The 26,893-nt window shown below is 39.0% G+C and overlaps 3 protein-coding genes across 3 annotated transcripts; 1 reads left to right on the top strand and 2 right to left on the bottom strand.

Moving 5' to 3' along the window:
• Positions 783-1,627, bottom strand: LOC109829551. The gene is made up of 5 exons (XM_020396629.1): positions 1,471-1,627; positions 1,377-1,382; positions 1,285-1,338; positions 958-1,196; positions 783-883 (listed from the first exon to the last, which is right to left on the bottom strand). The coding sequence occupies exons 1-4, from the start codon at positions 1,577-1,579 to the stop codon at positions 991-993; spliced, it is 375 nt and encodes a 124-aa protein (XP_020252218.1). The 5' UTR covers positions 1,580-1,627; the 3' UTR covers positions 783-883; positions 958-990.
• Positions 1,878-3,195, bottom strand: LOC109831217. Its single transcript, XM_020398554.1, has 3 exons — positions 2,969-3,195; positions 2,798-2,885; positions 1,878-2,705 (listed from the first exon to the last, which is right to left on the bottom strand). The coding sequence occupies exons 1-3, from the start codon at positions 3,193-3,195 to the stop codon at positions 2,031-2,033; spliced, it is 990 nt and encodes a 329-aa protein (XP_020254143.1). The 3' UTR covers positions 1,878-2,030.
• Positions 22,014-26,249, top strand: LOC109831216 (ATP-dependent DNA helicase PIF1-like). The gene is made up of 3 exons (XM_020398553.1): positions 22,014-22,029; positions 22,124-22,327; positions 25,462-26,249. Exons 1-3 carry the CDS (start codon positions 22,014-22,016, stop codon positions 26,247-26,249), a joined length of 1,008 nt encoding a protein of 335 aa, XP_020254142.1.

Below are 26,893 nucleotides of genomic sequence, written 5' to 3'. Positions count from 1 at the left end.
TTGTTCTTGTTGCTCCTGCTCATCTAAGCGTTGTTGAAGCATCTGGTTCTTTCTCTTTTCTTCTATAACCCGTGCTTCCAGATCAGATCGACTAGGGAGCGGTCCTCTCAAATATTTCAAAGTAGTCCCGCCACCAAATACAATGATGTGACCATGAGATTGCTTCCCCCAGATTTTCTCAACTATCTCAATGTCAGAAAGTGAAGGGTTTGCTTGTTTGACTTGAACAATTTCATCCTATAAAAATTAAATTCGTATGTTAGTACTATATAATGCATCATTATCAAACTTAAACACATATTCTACTTACATATTTATCTTGATCCCCAATATCTAGTGTTTCATTAGCTTTCTTTCGAGTTTCATGAAACATTTTTGCCACATCAGGTGGATTTCCTGACTTGCCACCCTTATTCAAATATTAATACAAATGAGTACAACATCAAACTCAAAAACAAAGTAGTTATAAATAAATAGGAAATTAGTTTTGAATGTATACCAATTCCCACGCAATTTGTCTAAAGGATTTGTTGCCCGTGTGGTGGAGCATCTTTCTTTTGCCTCTGTTAAGTGTATTTTGTTGGCTTGCTTTCTATACATCAAGATTAAAAGATAATTTCAACAATCCAACAATATACATGGAACAAAATTAATAAAATTAGGAGATTAATACCTGAAATTTTGAAGAAAAATAATGTTCCTTAACTAGCCAATCCCAGTCATCAACACTCACTTCTGTAGGTTTATTTCTAAGTGCATCTTGCAATGAATTTTCTTTCACATATTTCCTGTGCATGTCACCACGCCACTTATTCCACAAATCGCGCAAGTGTCTCATTACTGACTCTCTCTTTTGCTCCATGTCATCAGCATCAAATTTATCCTATATCAAATTTGAATCAAAATTTAATTTATAAGAATTAAAAACCAATTGTAAAAAATTAATTTTCAATGTACCTTAATGGATGCCCACATATGATCTTTATTTTGTTATGGTATTTTGGCCCAATTCTCAACAGCTACTGGGCAAATATTTCTATCTCGAATAATAATTCCAAGATATCGTGAAAATTCTGGTTCAATAGCTCTATTCTGATAAAAAGTAATGATTTTTTTCTCCCCATGTGACAAATTATTCAACTTTAGACACTTATTACTACCACGAGGTGGATTTTTCTTCCTTTGAGAATTATCAGCTGCATACATCATATCATATGTTAGAAACAAGATATAGTTAAAGAAATTGATAAAAATATTTCTTCTTGTAATTAATAAAGAATATACCTTCTTGTCGAGATTCATTTAGTATTGCATCATCACTTTGCACTCGATGATTATATTTAGTATTGCATCATCAGTTTGCACTCGATGATTATCTGATTCTGCAAAAATTGAGCAATTATTAATCCAATCATAAAAAATAAATTGAAAGATAAAAACAAATAATAATAAATTTTAAGTCTCATCAACCTGCAGAATCATCATTCTCTTCATTGTTAGTATTTGCACTTCTCCTGCGATTTTGTGCAAAATTCTCCTCTTCAAAGTTTTCTGAATCAGCACTAAAATTTGTACCCATATTTTGATCTTGTATTGGATTTTGAATATTCAAGTTCTTGTCATGACAAGTACGGAGTTGTTCCCTTCTTAATGAATTTTCTGCAATTGCTTGAAGTCGCTTCCTAATTAATGACCTGGGTGCTAAAAATTGTGCCCTTTTGCTTTTGGAAGTGACTTCTTGAGTTTTCATTTTCCTGCTATGAAAAGGAATTTAAGTATTACACACTATGTATGAAACAAATATCAAAAGAGAAATGAATAAAAGAAGAAGATATCACGAAGGACAAGCATAACAATAAATACATAATACACTAATGTAGAAGCACTTGCTGCAATGTCAAAGCCACATCCAAAATATGAAGAAAAGAACATCATATGTCTAAAAAAGGAATAGTTATAGTGAAGATACAACTTAAATTTTATCTCAATAACACAATATCATTTGTGTTCTATTCTTTAATTAAAGCGTTCTAATTCTCTGCTTGAGTCTTTTTCCTCTTTTTTGAAGTTGAGACCGAATTTACAATAATTGGATCAATATCACTCCTTCTCAAATTGATATAATCATCTTCCAATGATGTTGATGCAATAGCCTGAGCATCAAATGATTCATCTTGCAAATAAGCTTCAACTCCATCGTCTGTTATCCCACAATCATCTGTATCTGGTGGCATATCATAGGAATCACGGGGTTGTGCTTTAAGAACTACATGCCAACCTTCATTGGCAATATCCTCAACATAAAAAACTTGTGATGCTTGGCCAGCAAGTATAAAGTGGTCATTCGTCTTTAGCAAGTGTCGGCAGTTAATACTGATAAATCCATATTTGTCTTCTTTCAAAGCGGTCCCTTTTCCTTTGCCGTGCACATCCCACCATTTACAACGAAATAGAACAACCTTTCTTCTACCAGGATACTCTAATTCGACAACTTCAACCAAAGCACCATAATAATCTATATCTCCACCATCACCAGCATCACCAACAACTGCAACCCCACTACTTTGAGTTGACAAACAATTATCTCGACTTTCTGTATGAAATCGATGTCCATTTATGACAAATCCAGTAAAACATTTAACAATCTTACTTGGACCACGAGATAGTGAAAGTAAGTCATCATCTTCTCGATAACTCTGATAAACCTAAACAAAACCAAAATATGATCAAGTCATGGAACATGTAATAAAATGAACCAATCAAGATATTTAAAAAATAAGGCAAGATATATACGTACTAGAGCTTGGAACCACTCGATAAAGTTCTTATCCCAATCTTTATCATCATAGTGATTTGTGGGTTCTCTCACGAATTCATTGTAGTCCCTACATTAAAATATCATAAATATGATTAACGTTGACTAACTATAGTAAATTTATTAGTAGAATCTTAAACTTTAGTGACTTACTCAATGTGTGGTTGCACTTCATCACAGTTCTTTAGAACATAAATATGAGCTTGCAACCACTCACGTTCATCAAGGTAGCGGGTGGTGGCAGCACCCAATGCCCGCCCACTATGTCTGAAAATAGATAGTTGTGCTTCATTACATTCTCTATTGTCATCTTCATAATTTCTTTCAAGGCGATTAAACTTTGTCTCGAAGCCTTTTAGATATCTTGAGCAAAAAGTCATGCATTCATCTGCTATATATCCTTCAGCAATTGACCCTTCTGGACGTGCCCTATTTCTGATATATGACTTATAAGTATAAAGCTGATGATGTGTGCCTTTGTTGAGTCCATGTCTCAGTCAATGAGGAATCAACACGTTATACACTGGACTGAGCAGTTGGCCACAGCGTTGAAGGAACATAGGTCTGAATATTCCGAGGAGTTCCTCGATAGGGTTTTAGACCATTTATATGACAATGAACGTGAAGGTAGGAGGTTTTTCATTAAATCTAAGGAAGGTCAACAGAGGTACATCACAAAATTAGTTAACGACCAAGGTTGGCCGGATAGCTAGTTTGTTGGGTTTCGATTATATTACGTTCTGGATATTGTTGTGTTTATTGCAAACTATTAATGTTGCAATTTGTATTTTCATTCTGAAGAACATCTATGTCGGTGTGGGATTGATGAATTGGTATATTTGCAATCTTTGTTGCAGGTAAGGTCGTGGAATGATCATTGATTTCTTTGAATTTTCCGATTATATTTTGATATCAGGTAAGCTTTCTGCAGCTCATGCTGATGCTGCAGTTTGGGTGAGCTCATGTTTTGAGCTTTCTGCAACTCATGCTGCTGCTGGTTGCTGGTTTGTGCCTGTTTTGAGTTTTCTGCAGCAGCATGAGTTGCTGGTTGCTTTGTGCAGCATTTGCTGCTGTTTGTGCCTGTTTTGAGCTTTCTGCAGCAGTTGCTGCTGCTGGTTGCTTTGTGCAGCAGTTGCTGCTGCTGGTTGCTTTGTGCAGCATTTGCTGCTGCTGCTGGTTTTCCTTGCCTTTGCTGCTGCTGTTGGGTTTTGTTTGTTGGAAATTTGCAGTAAAAGAAATAATGAAAGAAAAATTTGACTTGTATTCCTCTCAAAATCAATTACAATTTGGATTCCGATTACAAAAGAGAGGAGAATGAATTTGATTCTCCCCTTTGTTTAATTCTGGGTTCTTCACGGTGGCGATGAGATGCCTCCCTCGAATGCTCGCGTCGAGTTTGCTTTCCGTTGACGATCCGAACGTCTTAATTCACTGGAACGATGTCTTCTCCTCACGATTTGACGCTGTGGAGAACTTGCGTGGCAAGTTTTGAAATAACTCTTGACGAGTTGATAACTCTGAACGAGTTTTAGAAGAACTCGTAGAGTAAGTTTTGAACTCTGATCGAGTTGATAACTCTGAACGAGTTTGAACTCTTGAAAAAGAGTTGATTTGAACCGAAAGTTCGGTTAATAAGCCAAGGAAGAAGCTCCTGTTGCTGGTCTCCAAAACTCCTTGTTGCTGCAGAACGCGGCAAGATGCTCGATCAAGGATCCCCAAAAAGTCAGCTCCCCCCTCCAAAAAAAAGAGGATCCGAACTCAGTTGAGTTTTGAGGTATTTATAGGGGGTTAAGGGTATAACCGCCCCCTTAAATATCTCCTTAATGAGGGTTTAATGGGGTCTAACTGCTCCCCATAAATCTCTCCATGATAGGGTAGTGATCCCCTAAAATCTTGGGGAGAAAACGGTTCTGGAACCGTTCAAATCGTGCTTGAACGAGTTAAACGCTGGAACTCAGTTGAGTTTTCCCCTATTTATAGGGGATTAAGGGTGGTAACTACCCCCTTAATCCGCTCCTAAGTGGGGCGGAAATCCCTCAGAACGTGGGGGAAAACAGTTCCTGGAACTGTTCATTACGTGCTTTGAATGAGTCAAACGCTGAAAAATAGCGTTCAGGGCCCGAACTGTGCGTTTCTGGACCTGAAACGCACAGTTGAGGCTGAAAACGCACAGCTGGGCCTGTAAACGCACAGTTGAGGCTGAAAACGCACAGCTGGGCCTGTAAACGCACACTTGTGCTGTTTTAGAGATGAACTCTGCGTTTTAGGCTGAAAACGCAGAGTTATGCCTGTTTAAAGGCTGAAAACGCACAGTTGTGCTGTTTTAGAGATTAACTCTGCGTTTTGATGTTGAAAACGCAGAGTTAAGCCTGTTTGAGTCTGAAAACGCACAGTTGTGCTGTTTTAGAGATTAACTCTGCGTTTTGATGTTGAAAACGCAGAGTTAAGCCTGTTTGAGGCTGAAAACGCACAGTTGTGCTGTTTTAGAGATTAACTCTGCTTTTTGATGTTGAAAACGCAGAGTTGAGTATGTGCGTTTTGACTCTGTAATGCAGAGGCGAACCTTAAGCGGGCTTGGCGAGCTTCAGGCTAAGTCCAATGTTCTGACGAAGTCCAGTCTTGCAGACGGACTTCAGAACACAACTTGCTATGAAGAACAGGTCATAACTTTCAAACCGTACGTCGGAATTGGACGAATTACATATGAAAATCGGCTATCTCGACGAGACGGGGCCATCCGAACCGAGCCTCGGAATTAGACGAATTATATATGAAAATCGGCTATCTCGACGAGACGGGGCCATCCGAACGGAGCCGAAGGCTTCGGTTCGCTTCCTCCGTTTCACCAAATTCCTTACGGTTTGAGAGATATCTGCATTCTAATATGAAGAGACCGTCAATTTGTAGTCTCTTTTGCCAGAGTTTTGCACAGATCATCCTCTTGTAATCTTTGTCTTGGCTCCTTGAAAATATGAGAATCGTCAGATTGTAACTCCCGATGTTGATTGTGAAGGCTGTTGAATTGGGGCTTTCATCAGTTGTCGTGAAGGTCGTCAGATTGTAACCTTCTACGTGAAAGTCCTCAAATTGTAGCCTTCTGGAAGTCGTCAGATTATAACTTCCATCATCGGTGTTTTGATGGGGGATAAGCTATCTATTGTGATTTTTAGACAGCCTACAGAACCCCCTCCAAAGTTTTCGAAAGTTCGCGGTTGACTGGGACGAATTTTCGGAATACTTTGGATCTCAACTCTGATCTTGGAGCTGTTGATTCCTTGTCACAAAGGAGTTGTTCTCTGCACTCGCTTCGAAGGCAGCTTGGTTGAAGGGATTTTCCATGCAGGACCTGTGTGAAGGTATGCGCCATAATCCTGCTTCTGGAATGTGGGGGTGGACCCTGCATTTTGAACTTGAGATGCGGGTTTCACCGTTGCATGTTGAATTTGGAACACAGGTGTGACCTCGGCGTTTGGTTTTTTGCATCGCGGGTCAACATTTTGACTTAAGACATAGAAGTGGCTTCCGTGTATTTTTAACTAAGTCTTTGAGACTTGTCTTTGGCGCATCTGTTTTAAGTCTCGACTCACATCTATTAAGCTGATGGGCCTGCAAATGTGCGTAGGATTTTTGGCAAACCCTCAGCCATCAACGGATTTGATAAGCCTTTACCGACTACCGTTTGAGTCGGGCTAGCATGTGGATTGTCTAAGTCCGTTCCACATGTAACGTTGTGCGAAGAGAATTAATCCTCTTAGACTTGATGCTATGATTTTGAATACATAGACTTTGTCATTTTGACGGGAAAAGACTAACCGGCAACGCGTGTTAGGCGTAGGCTTATCTCTAATTAGGGATCGAGATAAAGTCCCCCATGCGTGTGAGGCATGGATTTTGATGTCCTTTTCACGGTAAAAGACTAACCGGCAACGCGTGTTAGGCGTAGGCTTATCTCTAATTAGGGATCGAGATAAAGTCCCCCATGCGTGTGAGGCATGGATTTTGATGTCCTTTTCACGGTAAAAGACTAACCGGCAACGTGTGTTAGACATTGACTTATCCCTACTTAGGATTCAGGATAAAATTCCCCATGCGTGTAAGGCATGGATTTTGGCGTTATTAATAACGACCTGCTACGATATTGAATACGTAGGCTTTGCTATTATTGCGGGAATAGGCTACCCGGCAGCATGTGTTAGATGCAGACTTATCTCTAATTAGGGATCGAGATAAAGTCCCCCATGCGTGAAGGCATGGATTTTTGGTGTCATTTCTTCCTGTGTAGCTTGAAACACCGAAAGAATTAACAAGTTCATTGGGGGGTTGACTGTTAGAGGTGTTATGTTAACATAACAGTATTTTACGGACCTATCGCTCTATTGAAGAGAGTCGATAAGTTGATTTGGTCGTCAGAGGTGTGGTGTTAACTTGACGAGTTTGTGGACCTATCGCTCCATTGAAGAGAGTCGATAAGCGGATTTTGTCAGAGGTGTAGTGTTAACGTGACAAGAAAGATATTGCTATGGAAGCAATTTTGAGAACTTATCGCTCAATTGGAGAGAGTCGATAAGTTGATTTGGTCGTCAGAGGTGTGGTGTTAACTTGACGAGTTTGTGGACCTATCGCTCTATTGAAGAGAGTCGATAAGTGGATTTTGTCAGAGGTGTAGTGTTAACGTGACAGGATTTGTGTTGCAATTGGAGCAACTTTGGGGACTTATCATCCTATTGACGAGGATTGATAAGTGGGTTTTGTCCAAGTACATCTGAATAGCTAAAGAAATAATCATTTAAAATTCATTTAACTTAAGTAAATACCACACATTTATAGGGTATATAATTGCAACATGTATAGGGTATATAATTGCAACATGTATAGGGTACTTTAAGGCAAAGTGCAAAGTAGGGGAAACTGTATGTAATTGAGTGCAATTAAACAAAACAAGGATATTAATTGTAAAGTAGGATATATAATTGCAACATGTATATAATAAGCAATTACTTATCAGTGGGATTGGTATAAGTTTTTAAACAATCAAATAAATATTTTTTGATGGAAAGAATAGAATCAACACTTATTTGCAAATTCATAAATGTTTTTGGCTTTAATTGTTACAAGGGGGTACTTAAGTGCAAAGTAGTTTAAACTATAGGGTCTGTACTAAAATCAAACAGTAACTTCAAAACTTACGGACGGCGGCGAAGAGTTCTCGACGACGACGACGAAGAGTTCTCGACGACGACGGCGAAGAGTTCTCGACGACGACGGCTCAGGGGCGGCGACGGCGCTGGGGCGGTGCTGTGGGCGTTGCTCGACGACGACGAGATCTCGACGACAAGATCTGCAGACGAACTGAAGACGTACGACGACAGTGGCTTTAATTGTTACAAGGGGGTACTTAAGTGCAAAGTAGTTTAAACTATAGGGTCTGTACTAAAATCAAACAGTAACTTCAAAACTTACGGACGGCGGCGAAGAGTTCTCGACGACGACGACGAAGAGTTCTCGACGACGACGGCGAAGAGTTCTCGACGACGACGGCTCAGGGGTGGCGACGGCGCTGGGGCGGTGCTGTGGGCGTTGCTCGACGACGACGAGATCTCGACGACAAGACTGCAGACGAATTGAAGACGTACGGGAGATGGAGACGACGACGACGTGGGGGAGCGCGCGGACGACGACGAGGAGCGCGCGGACAATGACGAGGAGCGGACGAAGACCGGAGATGGAGACGACGACGACGTGGGGGAGCGGACGACGTGCGGGAGGACCACGACGAGATAAACAGGAGGCGGCGGTTTTTGTAAATAGGGTTTATTTATTATATATAGCTGTGGTTGATTAAATAATGATTAGGAGTTATTAAATCTCAATAATTCGGTTTGTTAATAGGAATAGGTTAATTCCAGATAATTTTGTAGTTTATTAATTCGGGTTTTGGGTTTTAGTTGGGGCTTCGGGTTTGGTTATGGGATTTGTTAATAGCAATAGGTTAATTTCAGTCCAATTATGATTAGGAGTCCCATCAACGAAGGTAATGGACCCCTTCATTTTTAAGGAGACCCAATAACGACGGTAGTAGGATCAAATCAACGAAGGGATTCGAAATCCGTTATCCCATATCATATTATTTCTCTATTATTTGAAATCACTCCACGAAGGGTTTAAAACCCGTCGTTATTATATACCCATTAATGACGGTCAACTGGTCCCTTCACTAATTTTGGTCGTTAAATATCAGATTTCTTGTAGTGTCCCTAACAAATCAAATCATGTGTAGTTAGCTAATCTCACAACCAGAGCCCTAGCCAGCTAATTCTTCATTAGTATCAAATTATAATGATTTAACAAATTCCCAGTGAGACGATAGGAATAAGCAGGTCCAAACTTATGATCTCTTAATGCACGGGTTAATTCTTAATGTGAATTTGTTAAAATAACTTTAATACCTATATTATACAGCAAAAAAACATACCTGGCCTTTATCTGTAGATTGATAATAGCTACTATTATCCTATCACATGTAATACCTCATACCTATATATAAACTAAGAAATTACACAATTTTTATACTAACTCCATCTCCTTCAACATGTATGTTTCTCTATTATTCATGCATAATTATTCTTTAGAAATATTGTATATTTGATATAATGGTGATGGTGATATTTGTGCTACACTGCAATTACATTTTAAGGCAATTTAATTTTTTTGAAAAATACTTCAATTTTATTGCAGAATTTCGTGGATTAAGGATTTGATTGTTGCAGGTTCTCCCATCTATAAAAATACTTCAATTTTATTGCAGAATTTCGTGGATTAAGGATTTGATTGTTGCAGGTTCTCCCATCTATCAAGGTAAATCTTCATGTTTGATATTATTGTAATTTAGATTAATTTTATTATATATTTAATTTGATTAAATCGAAATAGAAAACAATTACCTTTCCTCTACTTTCTTTTAAATTTTTTTTCTTTGCATGTTTTTAAGTAGTTTCAGTTTTTGCGTAGATTACAACACATTCATACTCAGTCAATAATCTTTTTGATATAAGGCATAGTATAGAAATATAATATTTCCAAGCCTAACAAAACATTATGGCTAGAAATCTAACGTTAGTTTTCATGTTAGTTTTCATGTAACACGAGGCCAAAAGATTGGAGGAAAAATGAATAGAAACTTTCAACAATACCTAAGCAATATTATTAAATTGAATGAGGCAGACGAAAAATAAGCAGACAATCCTCGAAATTAACCAAAAGTGAAATCTTTAAAGATGTTATATGAAACTGGGTTCTAGCAGAGTTTACTCCCCAAACAAGGTTTTAGCCTGTTAACATAAATTCAGTTCATTTATTAATGATTCAATCAACTACATAACAACAAAATCATACATTTATCACTAAAATCTAATTCAAACATGCTCAGCTCTTATTTAGAATGCTACGGACTTAATCATGTCCAAGGCTATATTTTGTGCTTTCTAAACTATTTATTGGGTGATTAAAAAAATTAATCCACATAAGGTGAATGATCAGTAAGGCTATCGAGAACTCCAGTAAAAAGAACCAGTAAATAACTCTCTCAAAAAATATGTAAATATCTAAAGACATGACAGAATAGCTAAGATCTACCAACACCAAGAAAAGCAAAAAAACTGTGCAACAAAGATGTAAGTACAAAATAAACTTGTATTCGGACAAATCTTTGGCAACTTGCCACTAAGATACGTGAATTTCCTTGGATTTTTCAGATACTCAACTACTTCCTCAAATTCTTGCTTTGCATTGTCACAACCTTTAACATCTTTGAAGGTTTTCACGTTCTGCACATAAGCAATCTTGATGTCAGATAGACCATTACGAATATTTAAAAAAAAACAAAGACATTTTAAAATATATCATCTATTTTATGGAAGAAGATAAATTTATTATTCCCAAAAAGTCATGACTGCAATTTAAGGGTTACAATCAAGTATATGTTACATTATTAACATAATTAAAGTATCTATATACGCGTACAAACTCTCAATTTTGCTTGAGTTCCAGCCAAATTAGGATTCCATACCATTAATCATAATTTGACATAACCTGGAAAAAAGGATTAGCAAAGAAAATAAAAATTTCCACCACTTACTGGGGAATGCATATTCTTTTGGGAATATAGTAAATTTCCAAACTCATAATCCTCCCTCCTTCCCTTCTCCGTTGAGATAAACAAGTCAAGGATTAATTAATAAGCAGAGAAGTAAGTATAGTTTGTGGAATAAGTATAGTTTGTGGAATTTCATACTTACATTCCAATGCTTGAGAAGGTTAAACATGCAGAATGTAGAACATACCAAGATAGAACAATGCATTACCTTCTCTGGCATGATTTCTTTGTTAAGATGTTTTAGAGCATACGTAGCACTTGAACCAACACCAGATGTACCTATACCACCTAAGCTCTCAACGGACTTTGGAGTGTAGTAGCACCCATAACCCTGTAAATAATAACTAATAATTGAGCAATAGTATATACTACATTGCTGTATGCTATATATTGTCACTTGAGAATAACATAAAGTAAAAAGATTAAATGCAAGTACATTAGAAAATATGTTAAACTAAACATACCACATTAGGCCCACAACAACAGTAAATAAGATGGTTGAAAAGAGTTCTTGAGCAAAACGAGTCGATCTATTTGATGCTTTGGGATCTATCTGATGAGTAAAACCAAAGAATGAAGGGTCCTTACTTGCATGAACAAAAGAAGTAGAATGGAGAATAGAAAAATAAATTATACTTTTTGCATATTCTAAAGGGAGGGAAGAGCAGACAGGTGACTTACCATAACTACATGTAATGGCTTCTTATCGGATACTCCGGGATTTAAGAATGCCTCATCATCATTTCCATATGCACGTTGCTCCAACTCTTGCAGCTACTGACATGAAAATTGGTTTAGCAGAAGTAAAAAAGACTGCAAGAATAAAAACAGAACAAGAATAAAATTTAAAGTAGGTACAGAAACAAAGCATATAAACGTTTAGGACAAAAAAAACCATAATCAGCGAAATTTTGTTAATAGAGCCATTTAGTTTAACATTTAGGATTATCATCAAATAAATTATAAATGCCATCTAAACGTTCCTTTTCTCAATAATAATTAAAAAAACCTCGAGATAACAGAGATAACAAAAAATAACCTTGATAGCTTTGTACTACTCCTATCAACCTCAGATTCCTGATATCATCAATCATTATAATACGAAAAAGGGTAAGTCATGAACAAATCAACCATTCAACAAGCAACCAGAGAGTGAGAAATATAAGAATAGTGAAAAATCAAAACTTACAATTGAATAGAAACGTCGCCTTTGCTCCATCAAAACTGAAGCGCTGCGTTATTTATACAACCACAAATAAGCTTAAATTTCAGTTAAGAAACGTAAAGCCCTAAAATTAGTAACCTTAATAATAAAGGCAAAAAACGTAAAAATTTGTTAACTGAACCACTTAGTTTAACATTTAGGATTATCATCAAATAAATTATAAATGCTATCTAAACGTTCCTTTTCTCAACAATAATTAAAAAAAACCTTGAGATAACAGAGATAACAAAAAAATTTACCTTGATAGCTTTGTACTCCTCTTGCAAATGAAAAACCCTCAACCCGTAAATGTTCGCGTGAAAAATCGTGTCTTTCTTCATTGTTGATTCCATTGCACTCTTAAATAACAACTTTTTGAGTTACAAAGATCCGGTCTTTTTATAAGATCTGGTTACAATGAAAATCAAAGAAAATAAAAAAAAGATTACAACTTTCTCCTTGTTTGTCGAACAAATCACGAGCTCCTGTTTTGCGGTCGCTCGCTTTGTGGGTTCTTTGCCTGCGCCGGGGTTTATCTGTGGACCACCGCGAGATCTAGATCCGGTCGGATCTACGCAGTATGACGGGTATTATTTCACCAAGGAAATAATAGCCGAGGGTACTATTTCGCTAAGGAAATAGTAGCCTTTAATTCTCGGGATCAAAGACCAAGCTTTAATCCGGAGTATGTCTGCGTAGATCTGAGATCCGATTTGAGATCCGGTTCCTCTCGAACTCTTGCCTTATTTGGCGTTGACGATCGCCGAGTACCGGATCTGGATGAGTAAGTCCTAGAAGTCCCAAAGCTTGAATCTTTTTTAGATCTGAGCTTCGAATCCGACAGGGCTTCGCCTCCAAAAAATCCAACCTTTGAACAAATGAACCACCTCTCCCATTTATAGGCCACCTTCACTGTGCCCGCGCACAGGTGGCCGACACACCGAGCCACCTCAAGGTGGCTCGGCCTTGGCCGAGCCACCTAGAGGTGGCTTGGTTTCGGCCGAGCCCCCCCTTAGTGTTGGGTTTCGTCGTTTTGCTGTTTGTGTGGTTGATTTAGACTCTGATTCGTTGACCTGATTTGGCAGTAAATCCGATTCCTAATTTGGCAGTAAATCCACTTCTGAGTTCGAGTCCGAAACTAATCTTGATTCGATCGTGATTCGTCCGAGTCCGCCCTTGGTTGGATGACTCGTTGACTCTTCAACCCGTTAGCTTGATTCCGCACGCTAGTGGATTTATTCCGTTGTTTGCGTGCGGTTCATTAGCTTCGTAGCCTCGTTAATCCAATTCATCGCGTATCGCTTGGCTTCGGCGTTGTGGACTAACAATCGTGTCTGCATACGTCGCCCGATGGTCGGTTCGTCGAATCGGCGTTGTCGAGCTGTGTTAAGGGACCTATACCCTCCAAAGTATTTCAGTCTCGTTCTTTTATAGAAGAGTCTGGAATACTTTGGATATGATTGTCCCATCCTTCAGGATATTTGGAGTGGCTTCTATTCTTGATTCCTTCAGTCCTTCAGGCTATTCGGTGCTTTGTCGAATGTCTGTAATGATTCCGGTGCTGCATTTATTGTCTGACCGTCTGTCGGAATTTTGAATTTAAAGTCGATCCTCGATTTTCTGATTTTTTAGCTAGAGTTGGTTCAATATAGAACTGACCCTCGAATGTTGGCGTTGAGTCTTTATTTGCGACGCGTTGTCCGGCGTAGTGTTGTTGAGTTATCCTTAAGAATATTTAGAAAAATATTCTCCAGGAACTTCTCAACCAAAAATAGGGAATAGTTTATACTCATATACCTTATTGGAGTATTAAGAAGCAGTTTATACTCGTATACTTTTCGGAGTATTGGGAGCAGTTTATACTCATATACTCTTCGGAGTGGTGATTCTTTCGTTGCAACGCATTGACCGGCGTTGACCTAGGGTTACGCGTTGTCCGGCGTTGACCTAGGGTTTTGAACGTCGTACGTTGATTTTTTGATCGCAACGCATTGACTGGCGTTGACCTAGGGTTACGCGTTGACCGGCGTTGACCCTAGGGTTTCGAATGTCGTTGGATGCTCAAGTCACGAGACCAATTAATGAAGCTGATGCGTCAGTGACTCTCGTATTTATAGGATTTTTGGCAAACCTTTAGCCATCAACGGGTTTGATGAGCCTTTACCGACTACTGTTTGAGTCGGGCTAGCATGCGGATTGTCTAAACCCGTTCCGCATGTAACGTTGTGCTAAGAGAATGAATTCTCTGAGACTTTGTGCTATGATGTCGAATACATAGACTTCACCATTGTTACGGGAATAGGCTACCCGGCGACACGTGTTAGGTGTTGACTTTAGGATTTTTGGCTAACCCCCAGCCTTAAACGGGTTTCATAAGCCTTTACCGACTACCGTTTGAGTCGTGCTAGCATGCGAATTGTATAAATCCGTTCCGCATGTAACGTTGTGCTACGATATTGAATACGTAGACTTCGTCTTTCTTACGGGAATAGACTACCCGGCGACGCGTGTTAGGCGTTGTCTTTAGGGTTTTTGGCTAACCCCCAGCCTTCAATGGATTTGACGTGCTCTTACCGATTATCGTTTGACTCGGGCTTACATGCGGATTGTCTAAACCCGTTCCGCATGTGACGTTGTGCTAAAGGAATGAACTCCCTTAGACTTGATGCTACGACTTCGAATACGTAGACTTCGCCATTGTTATGGGAATAGGCTACCCAGCAACGTGTTTTAGACGCTGACTTATCCCTACTTAGGCCTCGGGATAAAATTCCCCAGAATCGAACTCTGGTGTCTTTTTCTTCGGAGAAAGACTAAACCGGCGATGCGTGTTAGGCGTCGGCATATCCTTTCTTAGGATTCAGGATGAAATTCCCCATGCGTGTAAGGCATGGATTCTGGTGTTATTAATAACAACCTGTCACAATGTTAAATATGTGAACGGGTGTTCTTTTTAACGGTTAAGAACTAACCGGCGGCGCGGGTTAAGCGCAGACTTATCCTTGCTTAGGTTTCAGGATAGAATACCCCAGAATCGAACTCTGGTGTCTTTTTCTATGGAAAAAGACTAAACCGGCGGCGCGTGTTAGGCGCAGACTTATCCCTGCTTAGGATTCAGAATAAACTTCCTAGACTGGAATTCTAGTGTCTTCTTCAATCGGTGAAAGACTAAACCGGCAACGCGTGTTAGGCGTTGACTTATCCCTACTTAGGATTCAGGATAAAATTCCCTGTACCTGTGAGGCACAGATTTTGGGAGTTGAAAAAGGTGGTGTCTTCTCTTGGGGCAAAGACGAACCCGAAATGGGAGAGGAAGAATTTTATATTCTATCTCCCGACACTGAAGAAGAAGAATTTTATATTCTATCTTCAGCTGGAAAGGAGACTCGAGGTGGGATCTCCACCCCCAGAATACGGAACGATAAAACTAGGAGTGGGACCTCCACTCTGAGAATCGAAAACTTCAGATGATCCTAACTGTCAGAAGGTTTGATTACCAAACTAAAGGTGAATTTCTCATTTATCGAGAGTGAATTATAGTTTTGACCCTAACTGTAGGAAGGTTTGACCAAATGGGAGTTTGAGGTGACCCTAACTGTTGGAAGGTTTGATCACTTGATTTGAACGTTGACCTCTCGTTCATTGGAGGAATCGAGAGGGGATTTTGACTGTGGTCCTAACTGTAAGAAGGTTTGACCAATTGGGAGGTTTGAGACGATCCTAACTGTAGGAAGATTTGATCGCTCGATCTGTGGACCTCTCGTTCATTGGAGGAATCGATAGGGGTTTTGGTTTTGGTCCTAACTGTAGAAAGGTTTGACCAATTATGAATATTATGTCCAGACTCTAGCAATGAGAGTGGTGAGAATTTGAATGAGAGTTTCTTATTCATTACCTTGCTGTGGTGACCGGGTTATCCCTAAGAATACACTATATGGATTTCTTTTGGGAACTTCCCGTTACATGAATCATCCATCCCTATTTTCCTCTGCTGAACTGGTTCGGACATTATTCTCAGCTACGTGACCGGGTTATCCTTAAGAATATTAACGTAATATTCTTCAGTAACTTCCTGTTAAAAGTGGGAAATAGTTTAGACTCATATACCTATTGGAGTATGCAGGGAGCAGTTTAACCTCTTGCACCTGTTGGAGGATTGAGAAACAGTTTATACTCGTATACTCTTTGGAGTTTTAAGAAGCAGTTTATACTCTTATACTTATCGGAGTGGTAAGAAGCAGTTTATACTCTTATACTTGTCGGAGTCTTAAGAAGCAGTTTATACTCTTATACTTGTCGGAGTATGAAGGGAGCAGTTTAACCTCTTGCACCTGTTAGAGGATTTGAGAAATAGTTTATACTCGTATACTCTTTGGAGTATTGTTTCGAATTAATTGAGCGATATAACGCCGACTTCAACCAAGGTCTGAATACTATTCTTGAGAGCAAAGCAATCCTTGGTGGGATGAACGACCCTCTTGTGGTATGCACAGTACTTTGGGTCTGTAGTGTTGTCAGCTTCCTCCTGATTCGTGATAGGTGGTAGCTTGATCTTATTGTTTCCAAGGAGGGATTCGAAGATGGCTGGAACATCTTCGTCCTTGAAAGAGTACTCTTTTTAGAGTCTCGGACCCGAAGTCTTTTGCTGCCTTCGGGATTGCTGTTGTGACGTTTGATTAGCACCATCAGCAGCTCCAGGTGCCTTGCCCTTACCACGAGAGGCGAAGTTTGAATTCAGCTAATTAACCGTCGGTCGGTTCCTCTCGGCCTTCTTCCTTCGGAGGAAGCGTTCGGCTTGTTCACCGCGCACCTTCAAGTCTTTCCAAGTGTCAGACGGTGCTGTTCCCATTGCTTCCAACACGTCCAATGCAAGGTTGTTGTGGCAAGTCTGGAGAATGAATTCCTCAGTGATTGGGTCCCGACAGTTCATCGCCTTGTTCCGGAACCTCTTGACGAAGGTGTCGACCAACTCCCCTTCCTTTTGTTTCTCGTCGAGCAACGTTCCGATGGATATTTCGGTGTCGTCGTCGAAGAAGTTAGCGAGGAACTTAGTCTCCATGTCATCCCAGCTGTTCACGCTACCTGGCTTGAGGCGGCGATACCAATCGAAGGCGGCTCCGCGAAGAGTGCCAACGAAGGACCGTACCATCAGAGGCTCATTGCCAGAGATGACCCCCAGATGTGATTTGAAGTAAATCACATGTTGAGTGGGTGAACCCTTCCCATCAAACGGCGTGAAGTTGATTAAGTTGAACTTCGCCGGATACGGAATTGATTCCCATTCTCTTGGGTATGGATAAGGAATGCCCGTTTTCTTCATTTCTTGAGCGGAAATCAACGTATTGATTTTGCTCTCGAGATTTTTAATCTTCAGGTTTTCACCTGAGTCTTCATCAGCATTCTCATTACCACCCCCTGCATTGACGTGAGGATTATTGGCGTTGCGAGCTTCATCCGTATCCGTGTGCTCCTCTTCCTGAACGACCTGGTTACGGCATTTGTTGCTCATGCATTTCTCTCATATTCTGCATGGCCATCTGCATTTCGAACCTGAAGCTCTCCTGCTGTTTGGCCATGGCTTCTTCGAGCATCTTGGCCACTTGTTCCGCGCTTATCATAAATGACTCACGGGGTTGTCCTTCGCTAGACACTGTATTATCTGATGCGACCGCAGAGCAGGCATCCGATTCTTCATCTTCTAAAGGTGTTCTTGTCCGAACCCTACCGTAAGTTCCTCGTATGATAGCTCCAGACTGCAGACGAGTTAGATAGCGGGGTATTGGCGGAATTGACTCGGGATTATCCCGTGTTGATGCCCTTTTGCTGGTCATATTGGTGGTGACCCTCGGAAATTCTCCATCTTCAACCATCGTTCTTCTTTGTCGGAAACGTCTAGGCTTTGATTTTGGCGTTTCGGTACTAAGTCTTTCGAACACCGAAACTCTCTCAGGGACTGCCTTGATGCAGTTGCACTCAGATAGTACCGCCCGAATGAGCTTTGAACAAGGGCACTGAGTTTCTAGCCTTCGAGGACTTCTCTTTCTGGCTTTGCTCGTACCCCCAGCACGATAGTACAACTCGTCCGTTTGAAAGTCGGAGCAACCTATCGTGTGTTGGCACGATTTCTCAGGTATAACGTAATCATCATCAGACGATAACGTTTCCTTCTGAGAGTGGAAACGCGCCTTTGTGGGCGTAAATTCTCAACGGGCTCCTGGACTTCAATGCGCAAGGTAGTGCGCTTGGGTGCCATGATTTCTTTGTCATGTTAAGGGTTGCGGCGACCCCCAGCATGTTGATCCATTCGAGATTTTCTTAGTGGGCCCAAACGTCCTTGGATTGGAGCTTTGCTTCGGTCCTCGGGGAGTGGACCGAGGCGCTCCAAGACTGACTTCCTTTTCTGGGATAGTCCTGCGGGATCTCCCGGAATAGTTGTGGAAATCATCGGCGGTTTGGATTGATTCGCCGGAAGTTGAACTTTCGACGGCTGCAGTTGACGCTCTTTGGTCTGAACCGCCACTTCAGACTTCGGCCTCCAAACTTTGCTTGTTGATGGCGGCTTCTTGGCCACCTCTTTCTGCAACTTCCTACGGGCTTCTTCAGCTTGAGCCCGTGCTTGCGCTGATAGTGTGCGGCGTTTGCGAATGCGCTCCTCCAGCGTTGATCGGTTTCGTTTGACACGGACCCATTCCATTGTTGGCGGCTTGGAGGAACTACCATTCATTGATTGTTGAGGCTTTTTGCCTCTCTTGTTCTTCAGATTCGCGTTGTAGCGGATCCCGTCAACAGACTCCATGGCCTTTGTGAATTATTTCGCAAGGCGTTGACGTTGCCTTTGGCGGGCTCTCTTCGAGAGAGTCACCACGCCCCCTGCGGCAGAAGGGTTGGCCAGAGCAGATCCGACCTGGTTGGGAATTGGAGGAATCTCACCCGATGCGGCTTTGGCATCCAGCAGGGTGAGATCTTCGTTGGTGTTTTCGACGTCTTCATACCAACGAGTTTTTCTCCTGGAGGAGAGCTTCTTGGACTTGCGGGGGGACGTTGATCCAGACGAGGATGAAAGATACTCCTCGAACTTGGCCTGGTCGAATTCATACTCGACCTCCTCCTCGACCGGGATTGACGTGGCTACGACGCTACAATCTCGGCTGCGAGATCGTTGGCTCCCACTATGGTCACCAGATTGTTCGCGGGAAAAATCGTGTCTTTCTTCATTGTTGATTCCATTGCACTCTTAAATAACAACTTTTTGAGTTACAAAGATCCGGTCTTTTTATAAGATCCGGTTACAATGAAAATCAAAGAAAATAAAAAAAAGATTACAATTTTCTCCTTGTTTGTCGAACAAATCACGAGCTCCTATTTTGCTGTCGCTCACTTTGTGGGTTCTTTACCTGCGCCGGGGTTTATCCGTGGACCACCACGAGATCTAGATCCGGTCGGATCTACGCAGTATGACGGGTATTATTTCACCAAGGAAATAATAGCCGAGGGTACTATTTCGCCAAGGAAATAGTAGCCTTTAATTCTCGGGATCAAAGACCAAGCTTTGATCCGGAGTATGCCTGCGTAGATCTGAGATCCGATTTGAGATCCGGTTCCTCTCGAACTCTTGCCTTATTTGGCGTTGACGATCGCCGAGTACCGGATCTGGATGAGCAAGTCCTAGAAGTCTCAAAGCTTGAATATTTTTTAGATCTGAGCTTCAAATCCGGCAGGACTTCGCCTCCAAAAAATACAACCTTTGAACAAATGAACCACCTCTCCTATTTATAGGCCACCTTCACTATGCCCGCGCACAGGTGGCCGACACCCGGAGCCACCTCAAGGTGGCTCGGCTTTGGCCGAGCCACCTAGAGGTGGCTCGGTTTCGGCCAAGCCCCCCCTTGGTGTTGGGTTTCGTCGTTTTGTCGTTGTATCTATTTTTCGGTTCCATCGTGATTCGGTTGTGTGGTTGATTTAGACTCTGATTCGTTGACCTGATTTGGCAGTAAATCTGATTCCTGATTTGGTAGTAAATCCACTTCTGAGTTCGAGTCCGAAACTGATCTTGATTCGATCGTGATTCGTCCGAGTCCGCCCTTGGTTGGATGACTCGTTGACTCTTCAACCCGTTAGCTTGATTCCGCACGTGAGTGGATTTATTCCGTTGTTTGCGTGCGGTTCATTAGCTTCGTAGCCTCGTTAATCCGCTTCATCGTGTATCACTTGGCTTCGGCGTTGTGGACTAACAATCGTGTCTGCATACGTCGCCCGATGGTCGGTTCGTCGAATCGGCGTTGTCGAGCTGTACTAAGGGATCTATAAGCAATTTTATACGCCTACAGTAAATATCTCATCCAAACTATTTATTGATGATAATTTATTGATAATATTGTTAAAAAATAAGAAATAATATGTAAACTGGGTTTATCATATCATTCAAATAGTAAAATAAGAATGTTTAAAAACACAATATTTTATATTTAATTCATTTAATTGCATAAATTTCCCTTAAATTATCGTATTGTTAAAAACACTCTGCCTCATCTGAGTTTTAGGTATATTGATAATCAAATTGATGCTCATAATGAAAAACCGTAAAAAATAAAATCTTAAGACACCATTACAAACAAACCCATTTCGATTTTCCTCTTAAACATAAAACCCCATATAGATTTGACAAAATTAAACAACAATATGTTTTAATCCATGAGAAATACCTCGGTGGCAGTGGTAAGTAATAGGCAGAGCGCCCTTCCGGAGGTTGAGACGGCGGGTATCTGTAAGTTGGTTTCCGACGGTAGCATATGGCAGCTGACGATGGAGCTGAGAGCTGAGAGGCAGGAATAGGGCAGCGTTGATAGTGAAAGACAATTTTATTAGTATCCTTGTGTATTTTAGACTTGCAGAAAAATCATTCCTGTGGTGGGCTCAGTGTTTTGGTATACGAAAACCAGGTGCGAAAATACACTGCACCCACTGTTTAAGAAAATTATGGGCTTTGAACTTATCCATTTGAGCAAAAGAAGTTTATTAACGCATAAGAAAACAAATTACTTTTACTTATAGTTTTTTTTATTAGTAAATGATAGTGAAAGACAATTTTATTAGTATCCTTGTGTATTTTAGACTTGCAGAAAAATCATTCCTGTGGTGGGCTCAGTGTTTTGGTATACGAAAACCAGGTGCGAAAATACACTGCACCCACTGTTTAAGAAAATTATGGGCTTTGAACTTATCCATTTGAGCAAAAGAAGTTTATTAACGCATAAGAAAACAAATTACTTTTACTTATAGTTTTTTTTATTAGTAAACTTCAATATAAGCTCCTCTTAATTTTACTTATTCTCTTTATTTTTGAATAAAATTTGACTTATTACAATTGTTTAAAAAATGCATGTTGTTTGATTACTTACTAGTACCATCAAAATTATTGTGTACAAAGAATAGTTGACTAATTTATTCTAAAGTCCCTTGATTAAGTTCAATTATAATTTTTAAGTATATTTTCCCCTTTTGTTGTTGATATAATTTTCATACAGCTTTTCATTTTTTGACACATATTTTTTACCTATAGGATAATATCATCTCAATACCAATTTTGTACTCAAGATTTATTCCAAAATTACGAGTATCAGGTTAGTATTGAGTATCAATGTTTCTTTTTAATTATGATAATGATTATAGTTGATCGTTTACTTTTGAATTTTTATGAAAATTTACACTAATTTGTCTAACTATCTACATTGCTCATATATATTCATAAATTAATGGTAATTTGACATATTATTTTCCTTTGTAGAAATTAATTCTCTGGGGTTTGGATAACATAACTACTATACAACACTTTATCGCCTAAAATGGCTTCAAGCCAAGGTTTGCATTGAACTCAATAAAAAATTATTCATATATTTTTATATTAGTATATGTGTATGTATTTATAATAAGACATGAACATTTTTTAAAACAGAAGAGACCACTCCAATACCCAGAATTAAAAAAACAAAATATTCTCAGTTGAGTGATGAGCAAAAGAAATCTTACATTCAGAGAAGTGTGGATAATAAGAGAAAGCAACATTGTAATGAATCTTCTGGTAATACTATTAATGACAAACGACAACGTAAAGTTGATCTATTTTATGGATCCCTTCTACTGGACTTTGAGCATGAAGGTTAGTGTAGATATACTTTATAGTTTACTAAAAGAGCCATATAACATTATATATTAGTTTCTTAGTTATTTATATTTGTTCTAGGGCAAATACTTCATGAACCAGTATGTTCTTTACTATATAAGCTACACACTCCAAAGTCTTGTGCATATTATGGATCCAAAAAGTTTGAACATGAGCCTCAAACTTTTTGTTGTCACAATGGTGAAATCCACCTAGCAGATGTGAATATTCCAAACGAATTATTTACCCTTTATACAATGCATACACCAGAGGCAATTGATTTCGAAGCCACACTAGAATATACAACAGTATTTTCTCATTCACATCGTTTGGGACAAGATTTGATAAAGAGCTCGCATCAAATATATCATAATCTCCCGGCTCTAATTCCAAAGGAAAATAAGCCTTCATACTTTCAGCTTTACTTCTATGATACAGAGAATGAGTTGCAAAATCGATTGGAAATTATAGACAATGCAAATATGAGTGAAAGCACAACTAAGAGCTTGATGGATATATTATAAGGAAACCCATATGCAAAGTTCCTTCGCAAATTGAATGATTATCAATCTTTTGAAGAATTAAAGATACTAATAAATAGTGACATTGTACTAGATCAACGTGTTTACAGCTCACCAACAGCAGATTAGGTGGCTGGAATCTGGGTTGAAGAAAATAATGATAATGCACCATTTGAGACAGAGAGATTATTGTCCATGCACACTCAGGAGGAAGACATCAAGTGAAACACTATTTTAGCTGTTATGGTCCACTGCAGTATCCCTTACTCTTTCCAAAATAGAGAGGTTGGATGGCATCAAAATATTAAAAGAATGGATAAATGTGATATTAGAACTTACAATCAACAAAGAACTATAATACCAACTTCAATATCTCCACCTACCTTCACAACTGCAAAAGACATATTTAACCGAGAAAGTGAAGGTAAATTTTAATTCACATTTCTAAGTAATATTATTATATATGAACATATATTAACGCCTAAATATACAGGCGTCAAGGCACCAAAACCCGAAAAAGTCTCATGCCGAGATTATTATTGTCATAAGCTCTAGATAAGAGACACTCGACAATATTTTATACTTACATAAGTAGGTCGTTTATTCCATCAATATGTTGTTAATATGTACAGAAAGCTTGAAACAACAAGGCTTGATTACTTTAGAAATAAACAATCAGAAATTAGAGCAGAGTTATTCCAAGACATTGTCGACAGTGTAGCTGCCGGCGAAGCAAATGCAAGCCAAGTGGCCAAAAGAATAGTTCTTCCATCATCATTCAAAGGTGGTCTTAGAGACATGTGTCGCTGATACCTTGATGCAATGTTATTAGTATAACGATTTGGAAAGCCAGATCTTTTTATAACAATAACATGTAATCCAGAATGGGAAGAGATCATAGAGAAACTACATCCAGGCCAAAGCCATAATGACAGGCCAGACCTAACCTCAAGGATATTTCGAGCAAAGCTCGAAGACTTGAAAGATTAACTATTTAAGAAGGAGATCTTTGGGAAAGTTGTCGCACATGTTCATGTGATTGAGTTTCAAAAAAGAGGGCTACCATATGCACATATATTAATAATTCTTATTGGAGATCACAAGATCACATCATCAGATTAGTATGATAAATATGTATCTATAAAAATTCCAGACCAATCCAAACAACCGATCCTCTATGAATTGGTAAAAAAACATATGATGCACGGACATTGTGGAGAGTTGAACATGAAGAACAGTTGCATGCAAAATGGAGAATGCAAATATCACTTTCCTCGTGATTTTAGCTCACAATCAATTCAAGCAAAAGATGCTTACCCAATTTATAAGAGAAGGAATGATAACAAAAAACTGTTGGTCCGCAATAAAATCCTTAATAATTAGTGGGTTGTACCTTACAATCCATATTTGCTGACACGTTATAATTGTCACATTAATATTGAAATATGCTCAGGCATTAAAGCAGTGAAGTATCTTTACAAATACATATACAAGGGTCATGATAAAGTGGCAGTAAACATTGAATATAATGAAGGAGGAATACTTGCGAATGAAATCAAAAATTTTCAAGATGCAAGATGGGTATCAGCTCAAGAAGCTTTGTGGAGAATATATGAATTCTATCTTAATGAGATCTACCCAACTATCATCAACTTACAACTACACTTGCTGAATCAACAGTTTGTTTCCTATTGGAAAAATCAAGACATATCGAAGCTCATCCACTGGGACCATGTCCACAAGACGATGCTTACAGAATTTTTTACACTATGTTCAAAAATTAAAGAAGCCAACAAATCAAAACCAAAAAAAGACCAAGAAAAAGAGTTATTATATTGTGAACTTCCTGAATATTATGTTTGGGATTCGACAACAAAATGTTGAAGTCCAAGAAAACAAAGACAAGTGATAGGCCGTATAAATGGTGTTAATCCAATTGAAGGAGAAAGATATTACTTACGCCTTTTACTTACTCACATCAGATGCCCCACCTCATTTGAGAATCTATTGACCGTGGATGGAATTCAATGAACATCATTCAAACATTCAGCTTAAAAATTAGGTTTATTGGAATAAAATAATAGCATCAGAGAATGCTTAGATGAAGCCGTCATCTTTCAAATGCCAGCAACCCTTCACCGCCTGTTTGCAACCATACTGGTTCACTGTGAGCCCGCAGATGTTAATAAATTATGGGATCAATACCTTGACTCATTATCTAAAGACTTCTTAAGGAAACCTGGTGCTACGAAAGTTTCGATTATAAACGACACCCTTTGCAACATTAAATTCTGGTGCTACGAAAGTTTCGATTATAAACGACACCCTTTGCAACATTAAATTCTTCTTAGAGAGCATGGGAAAGGATATCAAGAAATTTGAACGACACCCTTTGCAACATTAAATTCTTCTTAGAGAGCATGGGAAAGGATATCAAGAAATTTGATTTATCGTCTATTCAAACTAACACTTATTCAAAAGGAAGTTCATGCCCAAGAGAAATTCAAGATGAACTCAATGTACAAATTCCAGATGAAGACCTCAATGCTTAATCATCACTCAATTCAGAACAATATAATGCATACACTTCCGTACTATCATGAATTCAAGGAAATAAAAGAGGGATTTTATTTATTGATGGGCCAGGAGGAACTGGAAAGACATTCTTATATCGTGCTTTGCTAGCCAAAGTAAGATCAGAAGGGATGATAGATCTTGCTACAGCAACATCAGGCATGGCACCAGTAATAATACTTGGAGGCCGAACAATACATTTCATATTTAAGATAAAAATCTCAACAACAAAATCATCTATGTGTAGCATATCCAAGCAAGATGGAACCTCAAAGATGATTAAGATAGCTAAGTTAATAATTTGGGATGAAGCTCCAATGGCTAAACTTGTTGCAATTGAAATATTAGATAGAACATTAAGGGATATAATGGATCAAGATGAACCATTTGGTGGAAAAGTAATAGTATTTGGTGGGGATTTCAGACAAGTTTTACCAGTAGTACCCCGCGCAATAAGATCACAAACTATTAGAGAAAGTTTAGTAAGCTCATATTTGTGGAGCAAAATGGAAAAGTTGAAGCTATCGAAGAATATGAGAGCAATAACAGATTCAACATTTAGCGAATTCCTTTTAAGAGTTGGAAATGGAAATGAACCGACAGTGGCTGATGACCTAATAGCATTGCCCACTTCTATTTTGATAAAGAATCAAAGTGATGATTTACCAGAAGATTGTCTAATAAATGCAATTTTCCCATCTTTAGATGAGAACTTCAAATTCATTGACTATATGAAAGATCGAGCTATCCTGGCAACAAAAAATGAATATGTCGACATGCTAAATGATAGAATCATAAAACAATTTCCAGGTGAAGAAAAATAATTCTACAGCTTTGATGAAGAAGTTGATGACACTAATCATCACTACCAGCCAGAATTCCTAAACACGTTGCTACCAAATGGACTACCACCCCACAAGCTGGTATTAAAGAAACATTGTCCTATTATTTTATTAAGGAACTTGGATTCGACTAATGGGCTATGCAACGGAACAAGAATGATATGTTAATATTTTAATTGTAATATAATCCATGCTAAGATCACAATGGGCCAACATATGCAGGGAAAGAAGTTTTCTTGCCAAGAATAGCATTATCTCCAGCAAAAGATGAAGGGTTCTTGTTCAAGTTCAAACGAAAGCAATTTCCAATATGGCTATGTTTTGCAATGACAATCAATAAATCACAAGGACAAACAATTCCTCATATAGGTATCTATCTACCTCAACACGTTTTTTCTCTTGGACAACTGTATGTTGCTTTATCAAGAGGGACTTCAATGACAACAACCAAAGTCCTAATAATATCAGACGGGAAATTTAAAGAATACGAAAGAGACACAAAAAATATAGTATACACGGAAGTCCTCCAGCTAACAAACATGAAATGAACTTCAAATTCGTAATAGCTATTCTAAAGGTAGTTAATTTATAAGAATAATTGCGTATGTTCATTCATGTTCATTCCT

Source organism: Asparagus officinalis, chromosome 2 (assembly GCF_001876935.1).
Source record: "Asparagus officinalis chromosome 2, Aspof.V1, whole genome shotgun sequence".
In the NCBI taxonomy this organism is placed as follows: Eukaryota; Viridiplantae; Streptophyta; class Magnoliopsida; order Asparagales; family Asparagaceae; genus Asparagus; species Asparagus officinalis.
Note: the sequence above shows the minus strand (reverse complement) of the source record. Positions and strands in the feature narration are given on the sequence as shown.